General features: G+C 36.3%; 1 protein-coding gene across 1 annotated transcript in view; it reads left to right on the top strand.

Moving 5' to 3' along the window:
* The window catches only part of MLIP (muscular LMNA interacting protein), a 160421-nt gene that overhangs the window by 90437 nt on the left and 43250 nt on the right, over positions 1-26734 (top strand). The window contains 1 exon segment of the mRNA XM_049777647.1: positions 7041-7085. Coding sequence (XP_049633604.1) covers positions 7041-7085 — 45 coding nt within the window.

Raw genomic sequence — 26734 nt, 5'->3', positions numbered from 1 at the left:
GGGGTTTGATTGAATATTTTCTCCCATTCTGGGCAGCTTTTGTATCCTCGGCACTATTTCCATTGAGGTGCAGAAGCTTAATTTTAGACACTTTTAGACAATGTTTTAAACATTCCAGCACCAATTCCAACACCAGTGCTAACCTTCCTCCTCCAGTGATCCAGGTTCCCAATCATCCATCCCCAACATACATCTTAAATTTACAAAAAGTGCATCATATTGTTAACATGGTTGATTATAAAATAATTTGTTTCCAGATAAATGAAAAAATATTTCAAAAAAATGAATAGAAAAAAATCAAAAGGGAAGAAAAGAAAGTTATAAAAGAAAAAAGGTAAATTAGATTAGCAATTACCTTTGTGAAAATTATTGTAACTCCAAAAAATAATACAATAGCTTACAATATTCAGCTCTTGTTAGCTGTCTATTCTGTTAAATTGGTGTGCTCTAAGAGGTATGAAAGTGTCAAACAAATAAAGTTATCCAGAAATTCAAAGCACTATTACTGATACTGTGGCTTTTAGGGGCAATGAGGAAGTTATGTGAGTACTTGCACCAAAAGCCCTGGTGATATCAGCCTTTAAACCTGCATACCTGAAATTTGGTCAGACTGGTGTCCCTGAAGAGAATTGTAGAGGGGCAGTGAGGCAGGGACATCTGTAAAAGAGTGATTCATGGTGATGGATTCAGCAGTCATGGCTTTGTCAGGGTAGAAGCTTGGCCCACCCTCTCCTGAGAATGCCAGCTTTCTACTGAATGGGATAGGCACTTTTTAAAGTTTGACTCTCATAATAAGTATTGTTGACTCTGCAGTTTGAATATTTAGCTATATAATTCCTTTACATGAGCAAAAAACCTGAATCTCCTTGATTCTTGCTCCCCACAGGTTGCATCCTGTCCTCTTCCCTATATACTTTGGGGGATAAAATGGATAGATATCATGTTATATGGTATAACATGAAGATACCATGTTATATATTAAGTAAATCAAAAGGACAAATGCAGGATGATCACATCTGTGGGATTTAGAATATAGAGATGTAAAAAAAAGTAAGTCGTATTATGGCTTTCTTCTGAACAACCCACAGTACTACACTTTTCCTTCAGTATCCAAGTCACAATACTATATGCCCTAGAAGAATCTTTGTCTTCTGGTTTTCTACACATTTTCCTTCTCTTTATTCCACTTCAATCCAGTTCACTTTTTGCATGAGTATGAATGTTTATTTGGTTTTTTTTTCGAAGATGTGTTATTGGGGGCTGGAGCAACAGCAAAGCAGGGAGGATATTTGACTTGCACCCAGCCAACCCAGGACCAACCTGGGTTTGATTCCCCAGCATCCCACATAGTCCCCTAAGCCTGTCAGGAGTGATTTCTGAGCAGAGTCAGTAGTAACCCCTGAGTGCTGTTGGATTTGGCCTCAAAACCTAAATAAATAAATAAATAAATATTTAAAACAAAAACAACAAAGATGTGTTATTGAGCATAGTTTCAATTTCCTGTCACAGTCTGAAAGCATAACTTTTATCCCCCAAATTTAGTTAAACATGACTATTTTGTGTCTTGTTCTCAGAGAACATGTTTCTGTACTCTTTGTGAGTCTTGTTTTGGCTACTTGTTATTTCTTTTTCCCTTTTGTATAAGAGCAATTCTATTTGAAAATTTATTCATAGAAACAAATTGAGGTCTTAAATGATATTTTTTCTATTGAGCGTAATTTGTTTCTTGTCAGTACCTAAAACACTAGTAAAACAAATTACCTTAATTTAATTGGAGGTTTTGAGATTATAATTTCTAAACAGTCATTTTAAATAATCTGAGGATAGATTAAAGTTCCATGTGAAAATTTTAGATAATTCTTTCTCCTAGGACTCAAATACTTTTAGAAAGTGTTAGAGACTTAAATTATTTATCTATTTTTGTTTGGGTCACAATCAACAATGCAGTACTCTGGCTCTGCACTCGTATTGGCCCCTCCTAATGCAGCCTAGGGAAAACCATATAAGGTGTTGAGGAACAACCACAGATCAGTGGCCAACTGGAAGGCAAGTGAATAATTGCTGTACTATCTATGAACCCCTAGAATATTACTTTACCTATGCCCTTGTTCATTTGAACATTTTTATTAGTGATTTAAGGATATAGCTAAAAGAACTAGAGATATGCTGTGCCTGCATAAACCTTGGGTTTATTCTTACCATAGTTTAGAGTACTGAATCTTTGCCTGGGTATCATCAAATTGAAAAGCAGAGTAAAGGAAAACATAACAAAACAGTAAAAGACTCTCAAAATTTGGGTGAGCTTTTAAGGATGCATGTCTTGGGGCACCCTGGGTTTTCCCCACTCCCAGGCCGGGCCGGGACACTGGCCTAGGGTGGGGCTCCAGTCCCTGAGCTTCGGGCTTGGGAGGGTCTCTCTCCCTTCCCGGAGCAGGATTTTCAGCCGGCCCGGACGGGCAGCTGGCAGGCCCCCCATGGGCCAGCGGCCTTTTTGTCCGGCCTAGGGTCAGGGGGGGCCCGGACTTGGGTCACCCGACCCCCCTCTCCCCCATTCCTCCGGATCTCCAGGTGGGTTTCTGGGAGGAGCTGACGGGGCAACCTGGGTTTTCCCCACTCCCAGGCCAGGCCGGGACACTGGCCTAGGGTGGGGCTTAGGGGGTAGAGTTCGATCTGGTGGGTGGCAGATAGCTGCTCAGCTATACTCAGTGTGTCACTGGTAATTTCATACCAGTCTACATTTGCTCCTTCCAACCATCACTACCCCAGATTTACCCTTCTTAACTTCAGTAACACATAGTTCTAATCTCTGACCTAAGACATATAGTATATCTAACAAATCACAGAACTATTTAGAAGGACACAAATTGAACACATATATCTTTTGAATTTTTTATGGGTATTTTCTTTAACTGATGTAACTCTCTATATATTCTTCTACCATGATGTTTCTATTCACTTTTCATCTTGTCTATTCTTTGTAAGCTGTACAGTAAGGATTGTTGGTGGAACTGTCCCTCAGTTTGATGCCTATGATTGAACTATGTCATGGAAATTGCTGGTCTTGTTCCTATTGCCTCCAGATGCACCAATAACGCCCCATGGCATTGATCCTTGTTTGCATAGACACATTAAAATGGGAAAACACCAGACATACAGATAAGTTCTTATCTAATAAATCTCAGTACAATGTACCTTACACCCTGAACATTGATATAATGACCTGGCACAGGCCTCAGAAGAATGGGCATCCTCCATTCACGCCGGAACCAGGCAAGCTATCTACGAAACATCCAAGGTCTTTTACAGCAACAGCTGGAAGCAGTCTTCTACCAGGAAAGACACTATCAAGGGTCTGACATCGACCCCCTAAAAAGAGACTTCCGTTTACACTGAGAAGACTTGACAACATCAATGACCTGCTCTATAGGACATGGTTCTCTCTAGTGCCCCTTAAGTGTGAGGTGAAACGAGAGGAAGCTATGCACCATCCTGACTGCAATATGGGATATGCAGACTCCAGGATCTTTAATACAGAAGCATGATACCAACAACAGAGACTATGTGAGGAATGGAGGTGTATTGCCACTACAGACGATGACTCCAATTGGACAAACTAATTCGCCTGGAGCCTAGAGTCAGTCCTGTGCCAGGAAACTTCAGGGTTAGGGTATCCTTGTATTTAGACCATAATTTGTCTTTCCATGTCCCTTATGTTTTGATGGGCCTATGCAAACAAATGCCACTTTAATACCATTTTTTACTATGTTCCCTTGACTCTAATTCTTAAGAAAAACAAGCCACTAAAACTTTCGAGGTTAACTTAAACTAGTTTGTATGTACATGGAACTAGAGAAATGTACTTTGCCCTCAATGTGTAAGGAGCTACATAAGTATAATGTCTTTAGATTATATTGTGTGCTGCTAAGAAATAGTATATACTACAACTGGGGATTTGAGGGACAAGGAATTGTATTGTACATGGGTTCAGTTTTGCTTTTATTAATGCTCTTTGGCTGAAAGTTCAAGGCTGGGATATCGATGGGACTACCGAGAATTCTGTTTATGGGTGATTGGGCTTCCACTGTAACTTTACCCTGTCCTCTTCTTTACATCTTTGTTGTCATAATTAAAATAAAAAAAATAAATTAAAAAAAAAAAGGATGCATGTCTTTTTTAAATAAACATTTTCAAGCCAAATGATTGTTGCTTTTGTTTCAGTTTTTATGCTTATCTTCTAATTTTATCACCAATGTTCACATTAAGTCTTTATTATTATTATTATTATTTTCTTTTTTTTCTTTTTTGGTTTTTGGGCCACTCCCGGCGGTGCTCAGGGGTTTCTCCTGGCTGTCTGCTCAGAAATAGCTCCTGGCAGGCACAGGGGACCATATGGGACACGGGGATTTGAACCAACCACCTTTGGTCCTGGATCGGCTGCTTGCAAGGCAAATGCCGCTGTGCTATCTCTCCGGGCCCTATTATTATTATTATTATTATTATTATTATTATTATTATTATTATTATTATTTTTACTTGCTATAAAAAGGATCTTTAGAAATGGAGTCTAGCTGCCACACAGAGATGGAAATCTAATCTAAGAATTTTTTGTTGTTGTGTTTTTTTATGTTTTTGGGCCACACCCGGTGACGCTCAGGGGTTACTCCTGGCTATGCACTCAGAAATCGCTCCTGGCTTGGGGGACTATTTGAAACGCTGGGGTATTGAGCTATGGTCCATCCTAGGTGAGCCTCATGCAAGGCAAAAGCCCTACCACAGCAACACTGCTCTGGTCCCATCAAATCTAAGAATTTTACACTTGCTCATCTTATTGGTTTTTTTACATACCCACATAATCAACTCTCTAACTTTTTAAAATCTCTGAGAAAGTCATTTTCTCTAGACTGGCCATCAAACTTAAAGTCATTTGATTTTAACACATGGATGATTCATAAAACAATATAGTCAAAATAAAAACAATATATTATTATATATTATATATGTAATATATTATATTATAATATATAAATATAATATATAATATTATTTTATATTACTTATATTATTTAAATATTAAATATTTAAAATATTTTTTGTTTTTATTGAATTCAAATATATAATGTAATTTATTATTTGTTGTTTATTTTACATTTTGCTCACATGCAGCCTACTCAAAGCAAGGTTTATTTATCTCCTTTTCTTATCAGTAATTTACAAGATATAGAATAGTTCCTGGACATAGTATGTACATTTTAAATATTTGTTGTTTACTGAAATGAATAAAATAACCTTTTTAATAATATCTTTATTTAAGCACCATGATCAATAATTTGATTAAAATAACCTTCTTAATGAAAATGTGTGACTCTAAGGGAAAAATTAAGTTTAAGAAAAAACTAAATATATATTTACAGTTGATAGTATTTAACTTATAAAACAATTATCTTGGTTAAGAAAGATAGTTTTGGGGCCGGAGAGGTGGCGCTAGAGGTAAGGTGTATGCCTTGCAAGCGCTAGCCAAGGAAGAACCGCGATTTGATCCCCCCACATCCCATATGATTCCCCCAAGCCAGGGGCAATTTCTGAGCGCTTAGCCAGGAGTAACCCCTGAGCATCAAACAGGTGTGGCCCAACCGCCCACCCCCAAAAAAAGAAAGATAGTTTTTATTTGTGGGATATAAAATAAGATTGCATGTTAATAATACCCAAATATAATAGAGACGAGGCCAGAGAACCAGTCTATGATAAGAAGCTTGCCACAGAAGTAGGGGAATGCAATCAGTGCAGAAAAGAGAACATTATGTTAATGCTAATTCAAAATGGTTGTAGGACATGAACTGGGTGCTAAAAGAAAGTGATATGCACAATACCTTTCAATAATAGTGTTACAAGCCAAAATCTCGAAAAGAAAAAAAAGGTTCAAGACATGGAAGAGAGAGAGAGAGAGAGAAAGAGAGAGAGAGAGAGAGAGAGGCAGAGAGACAGAGAGACAGAGAGAGAGAGAGTGAGAGAGAGAGAGAAGAAAGAATGTCTGCTATAAAGGCAGTGCGGTGGGCAGGATGGAAAGTGGGTACATGGATGGTGGGAAATATGCACTGGTGAAGGGTGTTGGACATTGTGTGACTGAAACTCAATCATGAACAAATATGTAACTGTGTTATCTCATAGTGATTCAATTAAAAAATTATTTAATTAATAAAAAGGTTTTCTCAGAAAGTGTGTGTGTGTGTGTGTGTGTGTGTGTGTGTGTGTTTGTACATCAAACCCAGATCCTCAAGATATTCACTGTATCATGGAGATCCACATTTTGAGCCCTAACAATGTTTTGAAATAGGAAACTGGTCAGTAACAACCTAGACATTTGTTGTTGTTTGTTTTGCAAGTAAGTTTGTCATATGACAGAGGGAGGCAAGGGAAAGTAAGGTTTAAAAATGACCAAGAGCTGTATAAATGAAGAGATGAGAAAGTCAGTTTGCAGCTGGTGTCAATGATTTTGAAGTTTTAAAGGGACTGAAAAAATGTTAAATTAGGGTAATTGAGAAATAAAGCTATAAGAGATTGAATTCTGTAAGTAAAGAATGAAGAGATTTTGTACTTCATTTGTTAAGGTTAACTCTAGGAATGATTTTGTAAGTTTTAAATAGATTAGGTAAAACTCTCTCTGTAGCTAAGAACTTAAGCTTAGTTTAAATTATGAAATATTGTGAAATTAATAACTAAATAACTAAAATGCTTTAAGGAATCTTTAGGATTAAAGAGGAAACATTAACAAATAAAAAGAAAAAATTACTATAAGATTGATAGATAACAACAATGAAAAATTAATGTTACAGTTTTATGATAAAGTTAGTGATAGTTAATTATCAAGGAAACAAATTTTTATAGAAAAGAGGGACTAGTTAGAAAAATCAATAAAAAATTGACGACTATCTTAGAAGTTTAATCTCTAAGAACTTTCTTGATTGCATTAGAAGAAATTTTTATTAGTATGTATTATTATATTATTATATTTATACTTATTTTTTATTTTTATTTTCATACAGATGCCTACAACTCTTCCAAGAGCAGCTGGTCGAGAAACCAAATATGTAAGTCTCATCATAAATATATTGCTTCTTTTTTAATGTATGCTTTGGAGGGATCTCAATTATGTAGTAATTTAAGTGTAAATAGTTTGTTTTTACCTAAGTGGAAACTAGTAGAATAGTATGATTTTCCCAGATATGGGAAATCATGTTATACCAGATGAGATAATTGAATAAATTTCATCTTTATTATTTCAATTATTCTAATTTATTCATCTTAATTTATTCTTCATTCTTCATTTATTCTAATTACCAAATCTTAGTCAACGTTTTCATTTTTTAATAATATATTGTGCTTGGTATATTACAAAACAGTCACTCAGATACTTGAAACATTAAAATCTGTTTCCAATGGAACTGACAGTTTAGTTGACTTAATAGTTTGTTACTTTCTTACATATCAATCATATTCAAATAAATCTTTATCTAATTCAGAACCAAAGCTGATATAATAAATATTTATAGACATAATCTGCCATATTGTATTTTATTTAACTAATTATGAAATGCTGGCTATCAATATTCTAGACCCTCTATCCCAACAATGTATAGATTAACTCAGTTCTTACCTAATAATATATTTTACCACTTGGTTATTGTTTGCTTCATACCAACCAAGTACTAGAAAAACATATTATATTCCAGGAAGGGTTAAGTTTAAAACAAACTGGTAGAATATTCTTTTGAAGTACATATCGATAATTTATAGTATATAGTTTTTCTCACCATCATATTATAGTTATTAAGTTATTAAATGGTATTATAATATGCATATTATGCCCTGATCTGAATTTTTACAAGACAAATAATAACCTAAATGAAGTTGTTCAATTTAATCAAACTCAAAAACTATGTTTGAATGACAGAAGAAACACAATTTAGAGCATTTCTGAGAAGTGTTCCTTTTATTTTTATTGTATTGCCTTTGGGGTAGACAAGAACATAGATATCTAGGACTCTGTTTATGTTACAATGCTGGCTAATAACTATGGATAAATATTTAAACTCTCTGTGAATTAGTTTTTTTATATGTGAAATTGGGATAGTAAAATTTGCTTGGCTTGCTTATATATTATTGTATAAAAACCCTTAATGTTGAGCTAATACAAGTATCACTCAATAATATTAGGTCTTTCCCCTTCCTCTTTATTTTTATATAAAATCTATATTTAAGCACCATGATTACAAGCATGATTGTAGTTGGGTTTCAGTCATAAACAGAACACCCCCCTTTACCAGTGCAATATTTCTACAATCAATGCCCCCCTTCCCCACCCCTGCCTGTATTTGAGAAAGGCATTCTACTTCTCTCACTCATTAAGATTGTCATAATAGTTGTTAGTGTAGTTGTTTACCTAACTGCATTCACCACACTTTGTGGTTAGCTTCATATTGTGAGTCGGTCCTTCCAATTCATTTATTTATTGTCCCCTGACATTATTACAATAAGGTCCTTAATTTTTCTTAAAACTCATATATGAGTGAAACTATTTTTTGTCTATCTCTCTCCCTCTTACTTATTTCACTCAGCATAATAGATTGATATGTGTTACTCACTTTGTAGGGACTCTTGTTATAATTCAGAAGAGATCAATCTCTAAGCCAGGGGGTTGAGGGGTTGGGAAAACTTTAATTATAGCTAAGACAAAATGTTCTTTTTGGAGGATATACTTAACAGATTTGCATAATACATATTTCTAGTGTTTCTTTAAGTATATAGCATAAAATCTTTAATCTTTGGAAAATTCGGTGAGTCTTTTTTAGATCTAATATCTATTATTTCATTTTTTTGAAAAATAAAACAGTTTTGATACCTATCAAAATACAAGCATTTTTGTTTTTACTGGGGATTCCATGTGGATAGAGAGTTGAACAATTTAGCAGGGTCCCCTGCCCATTTTTAAAACATGTAATGGGTGCAAGGGAGAGTAAGCAATTAAAGTACTAAACAATTTTATATAAACAATTAAAATAGTAAATTAGTTACTTTCTTGTAGGAAAAGGAAACCTGTAGGAAAGGAAACCTGGCCAGAAAATTTGATGGCTGAATAGGTAGTTGATATTTCCAATGTTTCAGGATGATCACTGAATTATTTTTTATCTTTGTGGGATGATTAAAATAGTTAAGTTCAAAAAAGAAGTAGCAGCTGTGGGACATGACTTGGTGATAAACTCACTATCCTTTATAGAAAAAGTAAACCAAGAGAAAGTAAGTTATTTTTTATTCATTTTCCTTCTTGCTCTGTTGCTGAGCATCACCCCTTATAGACTTCTAAATACTAGATATATGCGTGGCTGCTCAGCCACATTCCCAGCCCTCACATAAACTGTATTTAAGATGATACAAAGACAGTAAAAGTTCTATCAATCCTTATAATGAAAGTCAAAGTTTACAGTATGGTTGAATTTCAGATTATTTTAAAGTATTTATTTTAGTATTTCTTGTAAAAGAGTGTAAATCATGCTAACAACAAATTGAATAACAAGTGATATCCACACTTTAATTGCGAATTTGGTTATTTTATCAGTTTTCTTTAACAGATGTAAAGTTGAAAAAAAAGAATGAAGCTTGAACTTCAGTTATTTTTTAAACTTTGAATAAATATTGAGAGGTATTATTATAATAAAACTTCTATTTTACAGATAAGAAATCCATGTTTCAGAAGTCACAGGACATACTAAACCCAAATCAGGATTTGCTTCTGTAAAAGCCCCCAAAAACAATTTGTATAACTATAGAATCTAGAGAGATTATTTTTCTTATTTTCTTCAATAGTGTAAAACATCAATTAAATTTATAATTAGTTACACTTAAAATAATTAAGTTATACTCTAAAGTTTAAATCAACTACTTATATATGTTATCTTAAACAGTGAGTATTTCTCATAACATTTATTGAAGAATTTATTTCCCTTTTAATGTAGATTGCATTTTTAAAATTGTATTTAATTCTATCTTTACTCAGCTTTGTAGGGCAAGCCATACCCTCTATATTATGCTTTCTTTGTAAATATTTTTATTAGTTATTATGAGTACAAATTTATTTAAATTATCAAATTAAAAGGTAAAATTTAGAGACATTTGGGGACTTCTCCTGGCATCCCCTGACGGCTTGCCTCGGCTGAGCATTAATCTCTTCAAGGCGTGTCTCGCTGAGGCGTGTGTTTTCTGTTGGAGTTGTGGATTGTGCTGGTTTCGTTAGCTTGGCAGACATTTGGGGACTTCTCCTGGCATCCCCTGACGGCTTGCCTTGGCTGAGGTGAGTGTTTGGGGGCCGGAGTTGCGGATCAGGCTGACTGCTGGACCCCTAGGCCCGGCAGACATTTTGGGACCTCCCCCAGCCTGCATCAACCTGGGAACTTTGACCTCCTTCAGCATTAATCTCTTCAAGGCGTGTCTCGCTGAGGCGTGTGTTTTCAGTTGGAGTTGTGGATTGTGCTGGTTTCATTAGCTTGGCAGACATTTGGGGACTTCTCCTGGCATCCCCTGATGGCTTGCCTCGGCTGAGGTGAGTGTTTGGGGGCCGGAGCTCGGCCGCTCCGTTGCGCTTCGTGGCCGCGCACTCCACCTAGCCAATGAGTACCACCACAACACGTAGAAAAACCCACAGCGTAAGCGTGACAATGGGGAGACTACGCAGACCAACTTCAACCATAGAGAATGAAGATGGAAACTCTGATGACCCAACAACGACCAACTACCTAAGCAGTCTTTCAGAAATGGAGTTTAGAGACGAAATATGGAGGTTGCTAACAGATATCAAAGAAAGTATAAATCAGAACACTAATAAAAATCAAGAGAATATGAAGATAGAAATCAGAAAACTCCAAACTGAAATATCAGATCAGATAACAGGTCTGAAAAACTCAGTAGACGAATTGAAGAACATAATGGATGAGCTTTCCAACAGGTTAACAGCAGCTGAGGATAGAATTAGTGCTTTAGAAGACGAGATGCATAACAACTTTACACAGCAGAAGAGATTGGAAAAAAGTCTCAAATCAAATGATCAGACAATGGAAAATTTACTCAAAGAATATGAGAAGATGAAAATAGAAGTCTTTGATAAGCTCAACAGAAACAACTTTAGAATCATTGGAGTTCCAGAGACCCAAGAAGAAAATCTTCAGGAAGAATCAATGGTTAAGAACATCATCACAGTGAAACTACCAGAGCTAAAGAAAACATGTGACCAAATCCTGCATGCCCGAAGAGTACCAGCTAAAAAAGACCCCAGTAGAAACACCCCAAGACACATCCTAGTCACCATGATGAAACCCACCGATAGAGATAGAATACTGCAAGCAGCAAGATCGAAAAGGGAAATTACATTCCAGGGAGCATCCTTGAAATTTACAGCAGACCTGTCACCAGAAACACTCAAGGCCAGAAGGCAGTGGTGGGACGTAGTGGCAAAACTCAATGAAATAAATGCTTCGCCAAGAATATTGCACCCAGCAAAACTAAGTTTCAGGTTTGACGGATGTATACACGGCTTCACAGATAAACAACAGCTCAAAATCTTTGCAGACTCAAAACCAGCCTTAAAAGAAAAACTGAAAGATCTACTCTAAAAACAAGACAGAACAAAAAACACACCAAACTTCTACACAAAGATGGCAATAAATCCCATGACAATTATTTCTCTCAATGTCAATGGACTAAATGCACCAGTTAAGAGGCACAGAGTGGCGAAATGGATCAAAAAACTGAAGCCAACCTTCTGCTGTCTACAAGAAACACACCTGAATAGTCAGAATAAACATAGACTCAAAATCAAAGGCTGAAGGAAAATCATTCAAGCAAACAACACCCTTAAAAAAGCGGGGGTGGCCATACTAATATCAGATGACACAAACTTTATACTCAGAAAAGTGGTAAGGGACAAAGATGGATATTATGTACTAATCAAGGGATTTGTACAGCAAGAAGAAATCACTCTCCTAAACATATACGCACCAAATGAGGGTCCAGCAAAGTATTTAATACAATTGTTGACAAATCTGAAGAAGGATATCAATAATAACACAATAATTGTGGGAGACCTCAACACAGGCTTGTCAACACTTGATAGGTCAACCAAATGGAAACCCAACAAAAATATACTAGACCTGCAAAGAGAAATGGATGAAAGAGGCCTAGTAGATATATATAGGGCACTCTATCCTCAGAAACCTGGATACACATTCTTTTTCAATGTACATGGATCATTCTCCAGGATAGATCACGTGCTGGCACATAAAACATACCTCCATAAAATAAAAAAGATAGACATTTTGCAGGCTGCCTTTGCTGACAACAAGGCTCTGAAGTTAGATGTGAACTGCAAAGGGACACAGAAGAAAAAATTTAACACCTGGAAGTTAAACAGCCTCATACTCAATAACCAGTGGGTCCGAGATGAAATCACGGAGGAAATCAAAAGGTTCCTGGAAACAAATGACAATAAAGACACAAACTATCAGAACTTATGGGACACAGCAAAAGCAGTACTGAGAGGAAAATTTATAGCTTTGCAAGCACACATCAGGAAGGAAGAAGGAGCTTACCTGAGTAGCTTAATGACACAGCTAATAGAACTAGAAAGTGCTCAACAAAAGGACCCAAAAATAGTGAGACAGAAGGAAATAACAAAGCTGAGAGCAGAAATCAACGAAGTGGAAACCCAAAAAACAATCCGAAAGATCAACGAAAGCAGAAGTTGGTTCTTTGAAAAAATAAACAAGATTGATAGACCACTGGCAAAACTCACAAAGCAAAAGAAAGAGAGAAACTTGATAACGCGTATTAGAAATGAAAAGGGGGAGATCACTACAGATACTGCAGAGATTCAAAGGGTATTCAGAGAATACTTTGAGAAACTCTATGCCACTAAATATGAGAACCTGGAAGAAATGGATAAATTTCTGAACTCATATAACCTTCCACGGTTGAATAAAGAAGAGGTAGCATATCTAAACACCCCCATCACTATTGAGGAAATTAAAACTGTAATCAAAAATTTACCCAAAAACAAAAGCCCAGGCCCTGATGGATTCACGAATGAATTCTTTCAAACCTTTCAAGAGGAACTACTAACAATTCTGACCAGGCTCTTTTATGAAATCGAAAAAACAGGAATACTTCCAAATAGCTTTTATGAAGCCAACATCACCTTAATACCAAAACCTGATAGAGATGCTGCCAAAAAAGAAAATTACAGACCAATATCCCTGATGAACACAGATGCAAAGATCCTCAACAAAATCCTGGTGAACAGGATCCAGTGCCTCATCAAGAAGATCATTCACTTTGATCAAGTAGGTTTCATCCCAGGAATGCAAGGATGGTTTAACATCCGTAAATCTATCAATATAATACACAACATAAACAACAACAAAAATAAAAATCACATGGTCATATCAATAGATGCAGAAAAAGCATTTGATAAGGTTCAACACCCATTCTTGATGAAAACTCTCAGCAAGATAGGAATAAAAGGAACCTTTCTCAATATAGTCAAAGCCATCTACCAGAAGCCAGTGGCAAATATTATCCTCAATGGAGAAAAACTAAAATCCTTTCCTCTAAATTCTGGTACAAGACAAGGCTGTCCTCTCTCACCACTCCTATTCAACATAGCACTGGAAGTACTTGCTATAGCGATTAGGCAAGAAAAAGATATCAAGGGAATCCAGATAGGAAAGGAAGAAGTCAAGCTCTCACTGTTTGCAGATGACATGATACTCTACTTAGAAAACCCTAAAGACTCTACCAAAAAGCTTCTAGAAATAATAGATTTGTATAGCAAAGTGGCAGGATACAAAATTAACACACAAAAATCAATGGCCTTTTTATACACTAATAATGATAGGGAAGAAATGGACATTAAGAGAACAATCCCATTCACATTAGTTCCACACAAACTCAAATATCTTGGAGTCAACCTGACTAAAGATGTGAAGGATCTATACAAAGAAAACTACAAAACACTGCTCCAAGAAATAAGAGAGGACACGCGGAAATGGAAACACATACCCTGCTCATGGATTGGCAGGATCAACATCATTAAAATGGCAATACTTCCAAAAGCATTGTACAGATTTAACGCGATTCCTCTAAAGATACCCATGACATTTTTCAAAGAAGTGGATCAAATACTTCTGAAATTCATCTGGAACAACAAACAACCTCGAATAGCTAAAGCACTCCTTGGGAAAAGGAATATGGGAGGCATTACTTTCCCCAATTTTAAGTTGTATTACAAAGCAACTGTTATAAAAACAGCATGGTATTGGAATAAAAACAGACCCTCAGATCAGTGGAATAGACTTGAGTACTCAGAGAAGGTTCCTCAGACATATAACCACCTTGTTTTTGATAAAGGAGCAAGAAATCCTAAATGGAGCAGGGAAAGCCTATTCAACAAGTGGTGTTGGCACAACTGGTTAGCCACTTGCAAAATGCGAACTCAGACCCACAGCTAACACCATGTACAAAGGTAAAATCCAAATGGATTAAAGACCTTGATATCAGAACTGAAACTATAAGGTATATAGAACAACATGTAGGTGAAACACTCCAAGACATTGAGACTAAAGGCATCTTTAAGGAGGAGACAGCACTTTCCAAGCAAGTGGAAGCAGAGATAAACAGATGGGACTATATTAAGCTGAAAAGCTTCTGCATCTCAAAGGAAATAGTGCCCAGAATACAAAGGCCACCCACTGAGTGGGAGAAATTATTCACCCAATACACATCAGATAAAGGGCTAATATCCAAAATTTACAAGGTACTGACAGAACTATACAAGAAAAAAACAACTAACCCCATCAAAAAATGGGGAGAATAAATGAACAGACACTTTGAAAAAGAAGAAAGGCAAATGGCCAAAAGGCACATGAAAAGATGTTCAACATCACTAATCGTCAGGGAGATGCAAATCAAAACTACTATGAGGTACCACCTCACGCCACTGAGATTGGCACACATCACAAAAAAGGAAAACAAGCAGTGCTGGCGGGGATGTGGAGAGAAAGGAACTCTTTTTCACTGCTGGTGGGAATGCCATCTAGTACAACCTTTATGGAAAGCGATATGGAGATTCCTTCACAAACTGGAAATTGAGCTTCCATACGATCCAGCTATACCACTCCTAGGAATATACCCAAGAAACACAAAAATACAATACAAAAATCCCTTCCTTACTCCTATATTCATTGCAGCGCTATTTACAATAGCCAGACTCTGGAAATAACCAAGATGCCCTTCAACAGATGAGTGGCTGAAGAAACTGTGGTACATATACACAATGGAATACTATGCAGCCATCAGGAGAGATGAAGTCATGAAATTTTCCAATACATGGATGTACATGGAATCTATTATGCTGAGTGAAGTAAGTCAGAGGGAGAGAGAAAGATGCAGAATGATTTCACTCATCTATGGGCTTCAAAAAAAATGAAGGACATTTTTAACAGTATCTCAGAGACAAGAGAGATGAGGGCTGGTAGGTGCAGCTCAGGACATGCAGCTCATCACATAGAGTGATGAGTGCAGTTGCAGAGATGACTACACTGAAAACTATCATAAAATGTGAATGAATGAGGGAAGTGGAAAGCCTGTCTCGAGTACAGGTGTAGGGGGATGGGGAGGAGGGAGATTTGGGAAATTGGTGGTGGGAATGTTGCACCAGTGAAGGGGGGTGCTCTTTACATGACTGTAATCATACAACTATAATCATGTTTGTAATCACGGTGTTTAAATAAAGATAAAAAAAGGTAAAATTTATTAAAAACAATGTCAGACACCAAAGCAAAATATTTGAATATATTACTAAATTTTTCAAAAATCACATTCAAATTTTATTGATAATATTTTTTTCACAAACTGCACATTTTATGAGTTACTTTTAAGAATTAGTGAAATAACAGACTTGTATACTGGCAAGGTCCAATTTTTTTTTTTTGTGTGTGGTTTTTGGGTCACACCCAGCACTGCTCACGGGTTTTTCCTGGCTTCGTGCTCAGAAATTGCTCCTGGCAGGCACGGGGGACCATATGGGACGCTGGGATTTGAACCGATGACCTTCTGCATGAAAGGTAAACGCCTTACCTCCATGCTATCTCTCCAGCCCCGCAAGGTCCAATTTTAATCAATCAAGAGACAGAAAAATATTATTACAATAGAAGAATATTAATTTTAAAATATCACATTATATTGAATGTTTAAAACTTTATTAAGAATATTTCCGGGGCCGGGCGGTGGCGCTAAAGGTAAGGTGCCTGCCTTGCCTGCGCTAGCCTTGGACGGACCGCGGTTCGATCCCCGGTGTCCCATATGGTCCCCCAAGCCAGGAGCAACTTCTGAGCACATAGCCAGGAGTAACCCCTGAGCATTACCAGGTGTGGCCCAAAAATTAAAAAAAAAAAGAATATTTCCAAATATGTCTACAGGTATTCAAATAAAGGTCATCATCTTTAAGTTAGCTTTCTCTCATACTTCCCCAATTGCTCTGCTTGGCAATGTTGCTATGCTAGAGTTTCAGAGGTAGTTAAATAGTCATAGATCTTTCAGTAAGAGATCGTTTACATGCAATGAATTTTAAAACAATTGTGTGTTCAGAGGATGCTGCTTCATAATATGATTCTTTTACCAAAGATTTTATGAGTTGCAGAGTTGTAACCATCCAAGCAAGAAATTCAACTGCCCTAATAACTTTAATTTCTTTTTTATATTGTTAAGAAATATTTCCATATTATGCCTATTATGGAAGTGGGTGGGTATAAAATCAAAGCCAATGATCTATGTTTTGTTAAATAAGATGATAAATTTAATAGTATAGCATTTTTTGCCTTTTATTTTCATTAATCATCAATGAAATTAATCAAAAACTAAGATGTTGGGGCCAGAGTCATAACATAGTAGTAGGGCATTTGATTTGCGTACCGCCAACCTAGGACCGACCCGGGTTTGATCCCTGGCATCCTGAATGGACCCCCGAACCTGCCAGGAGCGATTTCCAAGTGCAGAGCCACGAGTAACCCCTGAATGCCACCAGTTGTGACCCCAACCCCCCCAAAAAACCCCAAACACCCCCAAAACTACGATGTCAGATAATTTTTCTTGATCTTCACTGTTCTCTTGCAAATATAAACTGTGACTGTAATTGGTCATTAATCATGCTACCTTTTTTTTCAACCTAACACTTTTACTCAGGTCTTAGAATCATTGTTCCCTGGTTTAAAGGGTCATATTTTCAAATATTTCAAAATTTACTTTTTATATATTCTAGGGATAAAATGCAAAGTTATAAAATGGACTTTAATGAGATTTTCATATAGAGTAAATCTGCAAATAAATGAACAATTTGAAGTTAGAAAAATGTGGGGCAGGCGAGGTGGCTCTAGAGGTAAGGTGTTTGCCTTGCAAGCGCTAGCCAAGGAAGGATTGCAGTTCAATTCCCCGGCGTCCCATATGGTCCCACAAGCCAGGGGCAATTTCTGAGCACTTAGCCAGGAGTAACCCCTGAACAACAAACGGATGTGGCCCGAAAAACCAAAAAAAAATGTAATGCCTCAGTATTTATTAATGGCATTGGTGGCTAACATTCATACTAATGTAATTTTGGGGATAAAAAGGCTTCCAACCTATATTCAAGAGGCCAGGGCCTAAAGCACTGATGCTGTTGACCTTTAGTATACTGCAAGGACTGAAGGATGTGATTTTGCCTGGGAGATAAGATGAAATGGAGATGAGTTGAGATGTTGGGGAATACCTGGACAAGCCCCATTTTTTTAGTATCTTCTGGGTCTTGTCCAGAGGTGATTGGAGAGCCATTATGACTGTACCTACTCATATTAGGGGTCATATGGCACTAGCAGTTAAATTGGGATCACTGTATCCTAAAGGCTATGCAATTTCTGGCCCCAAAATTAATTTGGAGAAAAGAAAAGAAAATATAGGACCATTAGTCAAAAAATGTAGAAGAGAAACATTTTAGTGATAATGAACTGCATGTGACATCCAGTGACAGAAGTGCTGAACAGGAAAATATAAGCTCACAGTGAAAGATCATCAGGGAAAAGTGCAGAATGGAAGGAAAAGAAATAATAGAGAGTAATTGAAAAGTTGGGTTATATGTTTCTTTGACATCAGATTTTCAGAAGAGAAACACTCCGAAGTTACCTCATCACAATGGTAATCTATAGAATAGTTTGTTTTCCAGTAGATTTCAAATCCTCATTTCTTGGTCTCTTTGTCTTTAACTTCCATATAATCAAACAGCAAACTATTTTGCTGATCTTTCTCACCCCACACCCCAGAACCTCATCCATGTATTTCTTAGCCCCTCTACAAGATTTTCTTAGAACATCCAGGATGGATGGTGGTTTTAATCCTAGCATCTTATATGGTACCCCAAGCCAGGAGCGATTTCTGAGAACATAGACAGGAGTAACCTCTGAGTATCACCGGATGTAGCCCAAAAACCAAAAAAAAAAAAAAAAAAAAAAAAAAGAGAGAGAGAGAGAGAGAGAAGAAAAGAACAAAGAAATTTATGAAATCATTTTGTTTGTTTGTTTGTTTTGGAGCCACACCTGAAGGCATTCAGAGGTTTCTCCTGGATCTGTGCTCAAAAATAGCTCCTAGCAGGCTCTGGGACTTGGGGTCAGTCCCAGGCTGACCCCACATGACTTAGCCATGTGCTATTGCTTCAGCCCCAGCCCCAATCTATGGAATCTTGGCTTCACAATTTTTTGACAGCTCTGTTGTCTTATTAAGTTCTTTTTTTCAAGTAATAATGCACTGGTTAGGGTCAGTGAGATAGTACAAGAAATAAATAATTGTAATAAATGTAGTCAAATCTCTTGCACCACATATGCTCCCCTGAACACTATCAAATATGTGTGTATATATTTATGGATATATGTAAAAGAATCCCATAATTACAAAAGAATTTAAACGTGATTAGCTTCATGTTTAACCCTTTGAGAAGCCTTCATATACCTAAGGCAGATTAATTGCTATTTATTTAAGATTATGGAAACAAGGAATGTGAGAACTGATATTCTGTAGAAAATAAGCTTGTAGATGGGGCTAGAGGATGAGTAGGTGGGTGAGGCCAATGGTGGAGCAAGTGTTTAACCAGAAGTGATAAGTATTGCTGAATGTTGTATATAAAACTTAAACCAACAGCAGTATTAAAAAACACCAGGCAGGGCCTGGAGAGATAGCACAGTGGCATTTGCCTTGCAAACAGCCGATCCAGGCCAAAGGTGGTTGGTTCGAATCCCAGTGTCCCATATGGTCCCCATGCCTGCCAGGAGCTATTTCTGAGCAGACAGCCAGGAGTAACCCCTGAGCAACGCTGGGTGTGACCCAAAAACCAAAAACCAAACCAAAACAAAACAACAACAAAAAAAAAAAAAACAAAAAAAAAACCCACCAGGCAAAAATTCACTAAAATAATGCCTCTATAGAAGCAGACTGTGGGAGGCATGGGAATAGTACAGGGAAGTAGATATTGATTGGTATTGATGCTTCAACATTGTATATCTAAAACCTCATGAATAACTTTGTAGTTTCATGATGACCGTATAAAAATTTTTTATATATATATAAATAAATTATATATATATATATGTTACCTTGCCACAATGGTAATCTTATAGAATAGTTTGTTTTCCAATGGACTTTAAATCCTCATTTCTTGTACATTTTTGATGGGGTTATATTTATTTTTTTGTTAAGTTCTATAAGTACCTTTATTTATTTATTTTATTTATTTTCTGTTTTAAAATAAATTTTATTGTGGCAAAAGTGAATAACAATAACAGTAAATTTAATGTACATAGTGTCAATGAATAATGGCCATTTCCACCACCAGAATTGTCCTCCCTACATGCCTTTTCCCAGCATGTGTCCCATATCACCTTTCTTTGCCCCCAGAGTGCTAGTGTAACTGTTACCCTCTCTGTATTGCTTGTTGTAGATAGGGTATCGATTCTGTTGTTGTTGACTTTGGGTTTGGTGTTTGAGTCTGATCATTTTTATTTCCACTCAATGTTCATACAGCTGTTTGGTCCTGGTATCATTCATTTTTATTTTCCCCCTCAATTCATGAGGCAGAACAAAATGATTCAAGATGTGTGGTTTTGATGGAAGAAGACAAAAATAACAACAACAACAACAACAAAAATCCAACAAACAACAGTAAAGCAACAACAAAAATAAACAGTAACTACCAAAAAAAAGCACCCAGCAACAAAAAATAATCACCAAATAATAACCACAAGAATGAAAAGGAAAAAAGGAAGAAAAAAAAGAGAAAAAAACAAAAATAAATAAAAAACAAAAGATGGAGTGCTGGTATGGCAAAGGAATTCCCTTGGACTAAGAGATTCAGGATTTCTCCATCCTTGAAGCATGCTGCCACGAGAACAACTACTGGCTTTGTACATGCTCATTACCACACCCTAAGGTCTTTTTATGATGCCAGCAAACTTTCCTATCTGATAAGTTGTGGGTGATAAAATCAGGCCTCTTTCGCTAGAGATCTTGATATTTGCACAGGTCATAGGACAAAGTCTAGGGTAGAGCCTTTATGGTTCTAGAAGTTCTGTTCTATCATTGTTGTTGTAATCAGTCTTCTGTAATAAGTGGTCTTGGTTTTTGCGCAGATCTTAGGCTGAAGCCTAGGATAGAGTCTTCGTTATGTTTCTGGAAGTTCTGCTCAATCTCAGTTGTCAGTCAGATCTCAGGAATTAGAGATCTTGATTTTTGTACAGGTCCTAGTCTAAAGCCTAGGGTATGGCCTTTCTTATTGGTCCCAAGATAAGTTCTGCCCAGTCTTGGTTGTCACAGTCAGTCTTCTGTAGTTAGCAATCTTGTCTTCTGATTTTATCTTATTGTTAGGTGATGAAATCTTAGATCAAGTTGTTGCCATTTTCTCGTTGTCAGGATGTCATATCAAAACTGGTACAAGTTGGAGCCAGAGCGAAATTAGAAATTTCCCAGGGTGAGTTTGGTTCCTGGTGTTGTTGCAGGGAATTATATCTTTCTATGTCTGAGATCTGGGATTCTGGTTTGGATGATAACTCTTCAATCTCATGGAGTCTAAGTGGGGTCCACATAACACATGTTCAGGGTGGGAGGCAACCCTGTATTATAAAAAGTATGACTTCTCATATCAAGATTCCCAGTGAATGGGTTTTGGGTATTTATGAAAAAAGAAATTTAGGATATTTTTCTAATTTAATCAACATATTAAACAATAATTTATTTTTTGTTAAAATACATACTGCTTTGTTATTAGTTTGATGTACAGATGAATATTAGTAATGAAGTTATTTTGTAAAATATTTTCATTTTAAGGTATATCTTTTTTACATTAAGCTATAATGGCTTAGCATTATAGTCATTTAAAATACAAAACAAAATGGTACAATATTAATATATTTTGTGAAGTAAGCATGATAAATCTCATTACAGCCATAGCATATATAGAAAAATATTTTCCTATGGTATTTTTAGATCTACTCTATTATCTAATTTCAAATATACATTAAAATATTACTATTTGTAATTTATTTTGTCTACAAGCTAATTATCCTGATTTGTTTCAGTCAAGAAACTCAGATCTAATTCAGCACATTTCAAAGATATATTAACTTAGGGAATTTTTAGAGACTTCTCCCTATGTTAAAATAATGAAAAATTGGAGGGAAAAGTTAAGATTTTCATAGGACTAATTAGTTTTCATATTATATTATGAAGTTAAAAACCTGGGTGTACTGAATAACACTGTGATGGACATCGTGAAAAGCAATTTTCTGCAGTAGAAAATAGTTGTAACTCTCAGTGTGCACTCACTTTGTGCATAGCAGTTAAAGCTGGGGAGTTCTTAGCTGGGACACCCTACTGCCACTGAGAAACCAGAAATGGCAGCAAGCTGTGACAGTCCTTGTGAAGAATGGCATGAGTCAGAGGTGAAAAACAATGTCAGATCTAATGTACAAAGGACTGCATTTGATTTGGTGATTCACATTCCTACTTACATACTTAGTGACACTATAAAACAGGGGTCCTCAAACTTTTTAAACAGGGGGCCAGTTCACTGTCCTTCAGACTGTTGGAGGGCCAGATTATAGTAAAAACAAAAATTATGAACAAATTTCTATGCACACTGCATATATCTTATTTAGAAGTGAAGAAACAAAATGGGAATAAATACAATATGTGGCCCGCGGGCCGTAGTTTGAGGACCATTGCTATAAAACCACTACATTTTTTAAAATAGTTTTATTTTGACCAAAGTGAATTACAAATCTTTCACAGTAATATTTTAGGTACATAGTGACATTGAATAAGGGGCATCCCACCATCAGTGTGGTATTCCCTTCACCCCTGTTCCCAGCATGCATCCCTTATTCCCCTTCTTTGCCCCCCGGGTTGTTAGTATAAGTGGTCCCCTCTGTGTCTAGCTTGTTGTAGATTGGGTATCGATTCTGTTACCGTTGGCTTTGGATTTGATGTTTAAGTCTAATGATTTTTTATTTTTACTCAATGTTCATGTGCCTGTTTGGTCTTGGTACCATCCATTATTTCCCCCTCAATTTATGAGGTAGAAGAAGATGATTCAAGTTATCTGGTTCTGTTTGAGGAAAGAAACAGAGAAAAAGGGGGGACCAAAATCAAACAACCATAAAACTGGGAGGAGTCCATTTAGAGGTTATAAATATCAATTTAAGAGAAAAGAGGGAAAAAAGAAAAAAAGCATAAAAATATACAAAAACAAACAAAAACAGACAAACAAGAAACAAAAACAAGAACAAAAACAAAAACTAACAACAAATATATTAAAGAAAAACAAATAAAAAACCTGAAAAGCAGCACAGCAATAAAGACAACAACCAAACAATAACCACAGTCACGAAATAAAAACAAAGCAAAACAAAAATGTTGTGCTTTTTTCCCCATAGGGTCAGTAAATATTGAGATTATAAAGGGAATTCCCTTGGACTAAAAAATATAGGGTTTTTCTGCCCTTGAAGCATACTGTCATGGGAATAGCTACAGGCTCTGTACATGTTCCTTTACTCTTGCTAGGTCTTTCTGTGGTGCCAGGACACTTTCCACTCAGTTGTGGATGATAAAATCAAGCCTCTGTAACTAGAGATCACGGTATTTGCACAAGTCATATTTGTATAGGTCTTTACGGTTCTAGAAGTTCTGTTTCATCACTGTTGTTTTAATCACTCTTCTGTAATTGGTGATCTTGGTTTTTGCACCAATCCTAGGATGAAACCTAGGAAAGAGTCTTTTATTATGTTTCCAGAAGTTCTGCTCAGTTGCAATTGCCTCAGTCAGATCTCCGGAATCTTGGTTGTTGTACTGATCATGGGCCAATGCCTAGGCTACAGTCTTTCTTACTGCTACCAGGATAAATTCTGCCCAGTCATGGTTGTCACGGTCAGTCTTTTGTAGTTAGCGATCATGGTTTTTACACAGATCAAAGGATGGACATGTCTTCTGATTTCATCTTATCATTAGGTGATGAGATAAGACAACCTGCTCTTAGATCAAATTGTTGCCATTTCCTTATTGTCAGAATGTCATATCAAAACTGGCTCATGTTGGTGTCAGAGCAATATTAAGAATGTGTCAGCGGGAATTTGGTTCCTGGAGCCATTGTGGAGAACTGTGTTGGTTCTGTCTGAGATCTGGGGTTTGCAGTTGGACGGCTGCTGTCTAACCATATAAAAACCACTACATTTTTACTTTACACTATCTTTTGCAGAGTAAATGGAAAATTAATATACCCTGAAACATTTGAATATCTAAAAATATAAGCATTTTTAATAAGCACTACTTCATATTTTAGCCCAAATAAATATATTAATATACTGTTTTGTTGAACATTTCCTATGAAAGCTGAAGATTGGATTGATGTGCAAGATAAGCATCCTATTAAAATGCAAAATATTTTTTTGAAATTAAGAATTTTATTAAACAAAAAATTTTAATATGATCTGCAGGAGTCACAATCATCCTTTATGTATTGGTTTGAGATTCTTATACAAATAATTGTTTAGAAAAGATACAAAGATATCCTTAAATTATTTTTGAAATTAAAAGTCTACATTTCTCATTCTGTTTTGTTTTTGGGCTACACCCAGTGGTGGTGGTGGTGGTGGTGGTGTGGTGGTGGTGGTGGTGGTGGTGGTGGTGTGTGTGTGTGTGTGTTTTGTGTGTGTGTTTGTGTTTGTATTTGTGTGTGTGCACGCATGCATGCTACTCTAGGATTAGTCCTCCAGAGTTGCTCCTGGCAGTGCTCTGGGGAACATATAGTACTGGAATCAAACCTGGGGGTTCCCACATGCAAAAAAAAACACTTAGATTCTTTGAGCTATTTCTTTGATCCCTAATTAAAACTTTAATTTAAATTTGTTAGCATATTTCTTAATGTTATATAGTTAGACCCTGATTTAATACAGTTTTTGTTTTGCACTTAGAATACTTTGAGATTCAAATGAAGTGTTCCAAAACCACACAAATATGACTTTAGAGTCAAGCTTAGGACAATTAGCCTATAAAAATAGTGTTATGGTTAAAAAAATAATGTTACGGCTTATCTCTTGGCACTAAACTTATTGATTCCTTTTCTCACTTTCTTTGGGGAAAATCAACTTGCTTTATTGCTAGAAACAAATAAGTGACTATGTATTTCTTCATGACTCCCAAAATAGTGTAATATTTATGAGAAAGGATAAAATATAACATATGCTTTTTTTAAAATTTATCTTAATGGACAAATGCTTCTTTCATGAGGTGCCTTTGGAAGGTACTATAGTCTAATAACGATGTGAATGTTAGATTTCCTTGATATTGTACTTAAAAATACAGTGTGTGGGGCATAGTATAGAACATATTTTTGAAGAGCTTAAATTTGTGAAGTTCATACATTTATGACATTCATTTTAGTAAAGACACACTACTGCTGCTGACTTGATCACATGGTCCTAGCAACAGAAAACTTGTTTTTGGCAATCCTTTTTATTTTATATCCCTTAGAGTTAAGTGTTGTGATTTGTTCGTAGTCTATTTTTTTGGTTTGGTTTATAGGCCACACCCAGAAGTGGATAGGAGTTACTCCTAGCTTGCATTCAGAATCACTCTTGGGGATCATATGGGAAGCCAGGGATTAAACCTGCATTGGCAGCATGCAAGGCAAGTGCCTTACACAGTGCACTATTTCTATGGGCCCTGCTTTGTTTTTGTTTCAAGCCACACTCGGTGATGCTCAGGGGTTTCTCCTGCCTATGTGCTCAGAAATCGCTCCTGGTTTGAGGGACCATATGGAACTCTGGGGCTAGAATCCAGGTCCGTCCTGAGTCAGCCGCATGCAAGGCATACCACTGTGCTATCACGCCAACTCCATGGGGCCCTGTTCATATTAACATCAGCTTGTCTGTTGCTAAATAAAATTATTGGTATAAGATAATTAGTTATCTTTTCATCACTTCATAAATTTTAGATATTATGTTGTATTTATGGCAGTTAATTGTGACAATAATTTAGGAATACCTTCCAATTTAACAACTGCACTGTAAATATTGAATACTTTGTTAAGAAAAACTTACAGCATATCATGAATACAGTTTGCTAATTCATCTCTGCTAATTTTCTTTTGGCTTTTGGGCCATAGCCAGAGTTACTGAAGGCTTACTCATGGCTCTTTGTTTAGGATCACTCCTGTTAGGGCTTCATATGAGCTGCTATGGATTGAACTAAGGTGGACCATGTGCCAGGCAAGCACCTTACTCTTGCTGACCCCTCTAAATAATTTTTTAGCTAAGAACTTTATCTTTATAGCTTACCTTCTAATTACATACTAATATGAATGACTAGACTTTATGTATAAAAATGCATAATGGTAGCTTGTTTTAGCAAGATGAGATACATTCCTTGGGGTTGGTAAGGGAATGATGAAAAGAAACACTGAAAGTCTACTTATCAAAGAAGGTCTCTCTCTAAGCTTTTGTTTAAAATGAAAAATATTTTAAAAATAATTTTTTATTTAAATACTGTGGTTAGAATGATGTTAATAACTGGCTTTCAGTCATTGAAATTACACCACCCTTCACCAGTGTATTTTTCCCGCACCTATGGTCCACATTCATCTCAACCTTGTCTTCAGGACAGGCATTCTATTTCTCTCACACACTATCATTGTTAGTTGTCAGTGCAGTTATTTGTCTACTATGAGCATTGCTCTTTCTGGTAAGCTTCACACCATGAACTGATTTCTTCCAGCTGCATTTCTATTGTCTTTTTTATTATTACCTTGCTGTCTTTTATTTTTCTTAAGTCCCACAGATGAGTGAGAGTATTCTTTGTCTATGTCTCTCCCACTGACTCACTTCATTAAGCTTTACAGTCTCCATGCCCATCCATAGATAGACAAATTTTATGACTTGGTTTTCCTAACAGCTAAATAGTATATTGTGTAATTGTACTACAGTTACTTTTGTCACTCATCTGCTGTCAGGTGCAAGGGTTGTTTCTAAATACAGACAATTGTATATAGTGCTGCATTGAATATAAAAATGCATAGAGCATTTTTATAATTTGGGGGAAGTTATTGTTCCTAGGGTATATTCCTATTAGTGAT

Source organism: Suncus etruscus, chromosome 7 (assembly GCF_024139225.1).
Source record: "Suncus etruscus isolate mSunEtr1 chromosome 7, mSunEtr1.pri.cur, whole genome shotgun sequence".
Classification (NCBI taxonomy): Eukaryota; Metazoa; Chordata; class Mammalia; order Eulipotyphla; family Soricidae; genus Suncus; species Suncus etruscus.
The sequence above is the reverse complement of the archived record's forward strand: the minus strand, read 5'-3'. Positions and strand labels throughout refer to the sequence as shown.